At 40.6% G+C, this 9,882-nt stretch overlaps 1 protein-coding gene across 1 annotated transcript; it reads left to right on the top strand.

The window, feature by feature from the left end:
* Positions 1–1,308: 1,308 nt before the first annotated feature.
* IFT70A (tetratricopeptide repeat domain 30A) lies at positions 1,309–4,243 on the top strand. Its single transcript, NM_001081716.2, has one exon. It carries the CDS (start codon positions 1,518–1,520, stop codon positions 3,510–3,512), a length of 1,995 nt encoding a protein of 664 aa, NP_001075185.1. The 5' UTR covers positions 1,309–1,517; the 3' UTR covers positions 3,513–4,243.
* The last annotated feature ends 5,639 nt before the right edge of the window (positions 4,244–9,882 follow it).

Below are 9,882 nucleotides of genomic sequence, written 5' to 3' on the forward strand. Positions count from 1 at the left end.
ACAGAGATCTGTCAATTTCTCAGCAAGGTAAGCTGAAAGAGCACAGAAATTCCATTGCTTTAGGATATAAGCAATGTCTCCTGCCTGCTGTACTAGGTGACTAGGAACTATACCACCCCCATTAGATATTTTATAACACCTGCTCACAGCTACAATTCAGATATGGAAGTTCAAATGTCTATTGCCCACACCATGTTGATTGGTTGTTTTAATGGAAGGAAAAAAGACACTACTTTTCCAGCACACAATGTGGCATCAAACACAGGGCCTTTACAAACTCATCTATAGGAAATACATGGAATAGGTTACAAATAGTCGCTATTTCCTACTGAAACTAGATGCTGAATATCATGGCAAATCTGCTGTGTGCTCTTGAGCAAATTCTTTGCTCAAAAAAAAATTTTTTTTGCTGTGTGGTCTTGAGAAAATTCTTTAAAACTTTCTAGTACACAGATTATGTACCTGTAATAAAGAGAACACACGTGGTATTTAAGATTAGAAATAAGGTACATCAATTGTCTGAGGGCCATACAATATGGTTAGTGGTGGCACTGGAATTTATGCACAGAAAAGATGTTATGGGCAGCAAAAGGACTTGATTGACTCTTTAAGTATACAGGAAAGATGTGATTTTATTTGTACACTTGTTTACTTTGGTATTAGATAGGCCAATGTACATCATGGATGATCAATGGAGATGTAGGGGGATTGAGGAAGATTGGTTTCTTACACGTAGTGAAAGCTGGGGAGCCAGACCAATAGATATGGCCAAGATTAAACACTAACATCTACTCAATAATAACTGTTCTTTGTGGAGGGCGGAGGGAACACCTGGATCTAAAATTAAACGTCTTCCAGTACCAGATAATATTCACAAAACCATTCCCCATCGTTAACTTGCGGAAACGACAAAAATAAGAATTATCATTATCTACTGCATATTACTTAGAAAGTGTGCCAAGGCAGCTTAAAAAGAGAAGCTACTCTAATTCCAAAAGAATTCCGAAGAGATAGTCCACGTTTTCCTTCTCATTAAATTATAAAAACTAACCGACACCATGAGTATATATTGCAAAGTGTATGAGGCTAAAAACGTAAGGGGCTTCAGATCGCAAACCTTTCTTCCCCGAGCCAGAGACAGGTGACACAAAAGGCGGCCAGCAATTTTAATCAACAACACTAATGGAAGGCAAGAGGGTCCGTCCTTCAGAGACTACGCCTCCCAGCATGCAGCGCTGCACGTCCAGACGCCTGCGCGATCGGACCAGTGCCTGCCGGGAAGTAGAGTTTCCGTTTCGGAACTGCCCCGAGGCCTTTCGTCTATCTTCCCTGACTCACGACCTCCGCAGCCCGGAGTTCTCGAGGACTAACACAGTAATTTAAAAATTCACTTCAGTGATTCTTTTATATTCCTTCCGCAGTTTTCCCGTTGCCAAGTAATATCCGGACAAAAGAGTTTTCCGTTTCCGGTTGGCATGTTGCCTTGGTAACTGGGATGCACAGCCGCGGAGGCAGTTATGGCGGGGCTGGGCGGTGAGCCCATCCCCGACGGGGAGTTCACCGCGGTTGTCTACCGACTCATCCGGGATGCCCGGTATGCCGAAGCCGTGCAGCTGCTGGGCGGAGAGCTCCAGCGGAGCCCGAGAAGTCGCGCCGGGCTGTCGCTGCTGGGCTATTGCTACTACCGCCTACAGGAGTTCGCGCTGGCTGCCGAGTGCTATGAGCAGCTGCGCCAACTGCACCCGGAGCTGGAGCAGTACCGCCTGTACCAGGCCCAGGCCCTGTACAAGGCCTGCCTCTACCCAGAGGCCACCCGCGTGTCCTTCCTCCTCCTGGACAACCCCACCTACCACAACCGGGTCCTCCGTCTCCAAGCCGCGATCAAGTACAGCGAGGGCGACCTGCCCGGGGCCAGGAGCCTGGTGGAGCAGCTACTGAGTGAAGGAGGAGAAGACAGCGGGGGCGAGAACGAGCTGGATGGCCAGGTCAATCTGGGTTGTTTGCTCTACAAGGAGGGACATTATGAAGCCGCGTGTTCCAAGTTCTCTGCGGCCCTGCAGGCTTCGGGCTACCGGCCTGATCTTTCCTACAACCTGGCTTTGGCCTATTTCAGCAGTCGACAGTATGCATCCGCCCTAAAGCATATCGTGGAGATTATTGAACATGGTATCCGCCAGCACCCGGAGCTGGGTGTGGGCATGACTACTGAGGGCATTGATGTTCGAAGTGTTGGCAACACCTTAGTCCTTCACCAGACTGCTCTAGTGGAAGCCTTCAACCTCAAGGCTGCCATAGAATACCAACTGAGAAACTATGAGGCGGCCCAGGAAACACTCACTGACATGCCACCAAGAGCAGAGGAGGAGTTAGACCCCGTGACCCTGCACAATCAGGCACTAATGAACATGGATGCCAGGCCCACAGAAGGGTTTGAAAAACTACAGTTTTTGCTCCAGCAGATCCCCTTTCCCCCAGAGACCTTTGGCAACCTGTTGCTGCTCTATTGTAAATATGAGTATTTTGACCTGGCAGCAGACGTCCTGGCAGAGAATGCCCATTTGACTTACAAGTTCCTCACACCTTATCTCTATGATTTCTTGGATGCCATGATCACTTGCCAGACAGCTCCTGAAGAGGCTTTCGTTAAGCTTGATGGCCTAGCAGGGATGCTGACTGAACAGCTCAGGAGACTGACCAAACAGGTGCAGGAAGCAAGACACAATAAAGATGATGAAGCTATCAAAAAGGCAGAGAATGAATATGACGACACCCTTGAGAAGTACATTCCTGTGTTGATGGCCCAGGCCAAAATCTACTGGAACCTTGAAAATTACCCAATGGTAGAAAAGATCTTCCGTAAATCTGTGGAATTTTGTAACGACCATGATGTGTGGAAGCTGAATGTGGCTCATGTTCTGTTCATGCAGGAAAACAAATACAAAGAAGCCATAGGTTTTTATGAGCCCATAGTCAAGAAGCATTATGACAACATCCTGAAAGTCAGTGCTATTGTGCTGGCCAACCTGTGTGTTTCGTATATTATGACAAGTCAAAATGAAGAAGCTGAGGAGTTGATGAGGAAGATTGAAAAAGAGGAAGAGCAGCTCTCCTATGATGACCCAGATAAGAAAATCTACCATTTCTGCATTGTGAATTTGGTGATAGGGACGCTTTATTGTGCCAAAGGAAATTATGACTTTGGTATTTCCCGGGTTATCAAAAGCTTGGAACCTTATAATAAAAAACTAGGAACTGATACGTGGTATTATGCCAAAAGATGCTTCCTGTCATTATTAGAAAACATGTCAAAACACATGATTGTACTTCGTGACAGTGTCATTCAAGAATGTGTTCAGTTTCTTGAACACTGCGAACTCTATGGGAGGAACATACCTGCTGTTATTGAGCAACCCCTGGAAGAAGAAAGAATGCATACTGGAAAGAATACAGTCACATACGAATCCAGAGAGTTGAAAGCTTTGATTTATGAGATTATAGACTGGAATATGTAGTAATGTCTAATGATGGCTTTTATCAAAATGGCTCTGATAACTTTATATATTTGCAACTCTCTTATCTTTGTCCTTTGGCGTTTTCACATTTGTTATACATTGAAATTTGTACACTTGACAATTATAATGAAAATAATTTAGATGTATCTTTTGAGAAACATCACAAAAGGAGTATAATAAAAAGAACTTGAACCCTAGAAAGATTTATGAAAAATGCAAAAGTGAATGAGGAAATGTGTCTAATAGTATTTGTAATGCCTACATCTCTCCTTTGTATCTTTTGTGTTTTGCTATACGCTGAAAAAATCCTGCACAAGAAGATTATATCCTCCAGGGACCAAGCACTGTCAAGTCCAGAACTCAGTTGATGTGTAGGACATCTGGAGATTGATTTCATGTTATACTCCAACAATTTATCTTTGAGTAACATTAATTTGTAATGCATATGTTTTGCATAGATTTTAGTATGTCTTGACAGAATTTTCCAATACAATTGTAATGCTTTCTTTAACAAAAATTCTTTATATTCCAATTTTTTTTTTAACCTGCAAGATTTAGTAGGAAATTATACCATATCAAAACTATGGTGCTGTGGTGTGGAGACAATAAACGACTGATAAATTTTCATGGTTTTCTTTTGTCCATTTGTTAATAATTTGAATATATGATGTTACTCCTTTCTTTAACTGATTAATAACACTTATTAATAAAGTTCTAAGATACCCTTAAAACTTGGTTTTTAATTCTTGTTTCTACTTAGGACACATTAATACTGGACTTTGTTTTTATGTTGTAACCTCTTGGAAAAAGAAAAATATTCTACAAAAAAAAAAAATACTCTATTCCAATCACCCCATCAAAGTCTTCTACTCATACCATAAAATGTTATCAATGGATTCTGAAACCTTATGACATTTAATTTTCTACAAGCTACAAGAGCTTTATTATTTGTTTCCTCCACCCTTTATACCTTTGTTCTTTATAAAAGTGACTGGCGTGGCCACTTAACCTGGTTTAGAAAAAGTCAACAACGTTAGGTTGAATCATTGCTGCTTTTAAAAGTTTTCAACCTACAAAAACAGCAGTTCCCATGATTCAACCTAATAGCTCTCAATGAACGGTAGGAATTCCTACTATAATAATTTTTTTTTTTAATTTTCAGGGAGGAAAAAAACTAATGATACCCAGATGAAACATGCTGAGAATAATTGTGTAGCATGACATCTCTGGGTACTGAGATTCTATATCTGTCTAAGAATTTGGCTCATTGTGAATTGTGCATGGGCTTGAAATTATGTCATATTTGGTCTGTTATATGAGCTAGTACCATTTATCCAGCTGATGGTTATGGCCCCATATTTGGAAGGAAATTCTGAAGGGATTATTAAATGAGTTTACATGTTGTACACTGTAGAAAATTTTCCATTTCCTTACGAAGTATAGATAGCATGCAGTCTCCTTGCTCAAGGAAGTGACTCCTTTCCAAACCTACTAGTTCCAAATAAGCTTCCGGAGCATGTTAAGAACGTGTTTTGCAGTTTCAGTTTTCCTGTTGCATGTTAACTTGGACAAACGATGTGCATACCTGCTGTTACTGAACTACTCCTGAAAGAAGAATGTGAATATTGGAAATAATACAGTCACATATGAATCCAGATAGTTAGAAGCTTTGATTCAAGAGATTACGGCTCCCCAGTGGAAAATTCTTAAAGAGATAGGAATACCAGACCACCTTACCTGCCTCCTGAGAAACCTGTATGCAGGTCAAGAAGCAACAGATAGATCCGGACATGGGACAATGGACTGGTTCAAAATTGGAAAAAGAGTACGTCAAGGCTGTATATTGTCACCTTGCTTATTTAACTTATAGGCAGAGTACATCATGGGAAATGATGGACTGGATGAAGCACAAGCTGGAATCAAGATTGCCAGGAGAAATATCAATAACCTCAGATATGCAGATGACACCACACTTATGGCAGAAAGTGAAGAGGAACTAAAGAGCCTCTTGATAAAGGTGAAAGAGGAGAGTGAAAAAGCTGGCTTGAAACTCAACATTCAAATACTAAGATCATGGCATCTGGTCCCATCACTTCATGGCAAATAGATGGGGAAACAATGGAAACAATGACAGACTATATTTTCTTGGGCTCCAAAAATCACTGCAGGTGGTGACTGCAGCCATGAAATTAAAAGACGCTTGCTCGTTGGAAGAAAAGCTATAACAAACCTGAACATCGTATCAAAGAGCAGGGACATTACTTTGTCAACAAAAGGTCCAAATAGTCAAATCTATGGTTTTTCCAGTAGTCATGTATGTATGTGAGTTGGACCATAAAGAAGGCTGAGTGCTGAATAGTTGATACTGTTAAACTGTGGTGTTGGAGAAGGCTCTTAAGAGTCCCTTGAACTTTAAGGAGATCAAACCAGTCAATCCTAAAGGAAATAATTCCTAAATATTCACTGGAAGGACTGATGCTGAAGCTGAAACTCCAATACTTTGGCCACCTGACTCATTGGAAAAGACCCTGATGCTGGAAATGATTGAAGGCAGGAGGAGAAGGGGATGACAGGGGATGAGATGGTTGGATGGCATCACGAACCCAATGGACATGAGTTTGAGCAAACTCCGGGAGTTGGTGAAGGACAGGGAAGCCTGATGTGCTGCAGTCCATGGGGTCCCAAAGAGTCGGATATGACTGAGTGACTGAACTGAACTGAACATACTAGTAAGAATCATTCACATCTGTAATTCTAAGTGGACAAAGTTCAAATATAACAGCTACAAAGTTGTTGGGAAAGATTGAAGGCAGGAGAAGGAAAGACAGGACGAGATGGTTGGATGGCATCACCAACTCCATGGACATGAATTTGAGCAGGCTCAGGGAGCTGGTGAAGGACAGGGAAACATAGCGTGCTGCAGTCCATGGGGTCAGAAAGAGCAGGACATGACTGAGCAACTGAACAACAACAACACGAGATTATAGGTTGGATTATGTAGTAATGCCTGACAATGGCTTCTATTTAATTCTTCATTAGCCCCATTTCACAAATTTTTTAAATCTATATTTCTCCTTGACAACTTTTTTGTTGTTCACTCAGTCATGTCCAACTCTGCAACCCCATGGACTGCAGCAGGCCAGGCTTCCCTGTCCTTCCCCAACTCCCAGAGCTTGCTCAGACTCAAGTGCATTGAGTCGGTGATTCCATCAACCATCTCTTCCTTTGTTGTTCCCTTCTTCTCCTGCCTTCAATTTTTCCCAACAACTTTGCAGTTGTTATATTTGAACTTTGTACACTTAGAATTATAATAACAAATATTATCTGATGGACTTTTCCATCTTATTAAGAGTAGGGAGGACTTCCCTGGTTTTACAGTGGATAGGAATCCACCTGCCAATGCAGAGGATATGGGTTCAATCCTTGGTTCAGGAAGCTTCCACATGCTGTGGAGCAACTAAGCGTGTGTACCACAGCTACTGAACCTGTGCTCTAGAGCCCACATGCTGCAACTACTGAGCCCAAGCGCCACAAGCACTGAGCCTGAGCACCCTAGGGCCCTCACTTCCCAGCTACTGAGCCTGTGTGCCACAACTATTGAAGCCCGTGTGCCTAGAGCCATCCTCTGCAACAAGAGAAGCCACCATAATGAGAAGCCCACACACCACAGCTGGAGAGTAGCCCCTGCTCACTGCAACTAGAAAAAGCCTGCATGCAACAATAAAGACCCAGCGCAACAAAATTAGCTTTTTTAAAAAAGGGAGCATGCAGTATAAGCTAAATCACTTTTGCATTCTCTCTGCCAGTAATAGTCACCAGATACTGGCCTCAAGCAACAGTTGCTAGAGTGACATCTTTATATAAGCAAGTAACCATAAAGAGCAATTTCTGTTCTACTTTAGGCTATAGAAAAGGCTGTGGCATGAGCCAAAGAACTGTTAGGAGTGGGTGTGTTTGCATTACTCTGGTGACCGGTATATAATGGTCCATGGCTGGACCGTTTCTTTTGGCAGTGCAATGTGGCATGCAGGACCTTAGTTCCCCCACACCCGGGATCCAACCGAAGCCCCTCGCAGTGGAAGTGCAAAATCTTAACCACTAGACCACCAGCGAAGTCCCTGGACCATTTCTTAATCAGCAAATAAATATAGGTTTATTGTGGTATCTCAGGATAGACTGTGCTGTCCAGTAAGACCAATTCTTATTAAAACTTAATGCCTTCACTCTATTTTTTAAGTCCTTCAACTTTGTGGATCTCAGCAATGTTGAGTTTGGACCCTGGGCTAAGTTCTTTGAGAAGTACAAGTCCTAAATGAATAAGAACTGTTTTTTTTCAGGTATGAAGTTTGGTTCATGACTTCATTTTTCTTCCATAATTTGATTGCTTGATTGGTCTTAAGTTTCATAATCAAACTTTCCCTTCACATTCCATTTTTTATTTTTTAGAATCGATTGTGCCTCCTTGTGAATACTAACAAATATCAAGAGTGGAGACTCTAATGAGTTCAAGGTAGGAGGAAATGAGCACTGAATTGATAATGAAACGACGAAGGTATTGAGTTTCAGACTTTCCCCAGTCAAGTTTTAGGTCTTAAGAAATTCACTCACCCACTGAGGCCCCAGTCATTTGAAGTAACTCTTCACAGTTAATTCCAGCTACAACATCTGCTTCTATGTAAGTCGTACAGAAGAAAGCTGCCTCTTTTTATGGCATGAATATATATTAATAAGTCACTCAGGAAACACAATATTTATGTGTATTAACAAGTGTTTTTTGGTATTTTTACTTACGACAGTAAACATTAACGCCTCAGGTAACTGTTGTTGTTATCTCATTGGATGCATTAACATTCTGACACCTACTAAGAAATTTGGATTTTTGTCTTTTTTTCACTTGGGAGATTTAGTTATAGCTCTAGCTATGAAAATGTATTATAAAGCAATCCTCGCTCTCTGCTATGGTTGTGCATAAATTAAGAATTTTGTAAATATTTATAAATTACTTCTCAATCTCTCTAAGTTTATCTACTGATGTGTATTTATTGGAGAAGGGGATATGTGCTTTTAATTATTCTCTAAGAGGATATACCAAAAATTATATATATTTCTGGAGTTTTATTAACAAGTTATTATAGTATGTATTTTTAAAATCAGTTATTCTTGAAATAGTCTCTCATTCCCCTGAAGTGAGGCCTCCAGCTGCCAGTCTGCCAGAAATTTGTAAAGAAAGGAACACTGAGGTGAAGATGAAACAGAGCTTTAGCTTTGTGATTTACTTTACAGCCCACCTTGGATCCCCTTCATGTCCAAATCTCGGTAGTTAATCAAGTGTCTGCTGCCATTAACAGAACAGCAGTAATGGATAACAGAGTGGAAGTAACAGATGCCAGAGCTACTTCTGTAACTCACTCACTCAGTCGAGTCATCAGTCCTCACACCCTTGTTTTAATACGAGGAGAGGTCATGCAGACTTTCAAAAGGACAAAGCCACAAAGAACAGGAAGAGAATTTCCAGTTTATAAAGCTTTCTTTTGGAGCGGCTTCTTTTTTTCCCTTCAAAGGCTCTATTTAGGAGGTAGCAGTGTTTATTGCTATAAAATGTATCACAAGACAAGAAATGAAAAATATCTCTCCCTTACCACACACCCTCTTTTCTTTTTCTTTTTTATCCTTTATTTTTTGCCTTTTGTCAATTATAAAAGGGAGTAATTTCCTGACAGCTGGTGGTTGCGTTTTAGCAATGCGTCAGGTAAGCTAGCACTATGATTATCAAGATGACTTTAGAACAATTTAACCATGCATTTTTGCAAATTGAAATAACCTATCAATAAAAAGTGATACTTAAATTAGTAAAGCCAGAGGAAAATTTTAAAAGGAATCACTAAAAGCACTGGCTCTGTAGAATTTGTAGAATACGGTGAGCTTTGTATACCATACTTGCAGGAATTCCTATACTTTTTTTAAAAAACTTTCTTTGATCTCAATAGAACAACAGTGACTTATGAAGATGTATAATACTGTTACTACTTAAAATGTTCCACAACACTGGGGATTAATTTTACTCTTAAGTCTAGAGCATACTTGCTTTTCTGTATCATAATCATTTTATACTGAAAACAGAGCTGGGGATTAGCCATAAGGTAATTAATTCATTAGTTATAGGTATAGTGTGGTCTTTTTAAACATTTTGCTTTATATTAGGTATAATGTCTTTTTTAAAATATTATCTTGGCTGGAGACTGTATGGGGTAGTTTGAGGTGATTACTTTGTACTTGAATCCCCCTATTAACTGAGGTTCTTTTGGGTGTTTAAATCAACTTCCTTGGATTTGGGCCAGGTTTGATCTATCACATACTGAACTCTTGTCTA

Source organism: Bos taurus, chromosome 2 (genome assembly GCF_002263795.3).
Source record: "Bos taurus isolate L1 Dominette 01449 registration number 42190680 breed Hereford chromosome 2, ARS-UCD2.0, whole genome shotgun sequence".
Lineage (NCBI taxonomy): Eukaryota > Metazoa > Chordata > Mammalia > Artiodactyla > Bovidae > Bos > Bos taurus.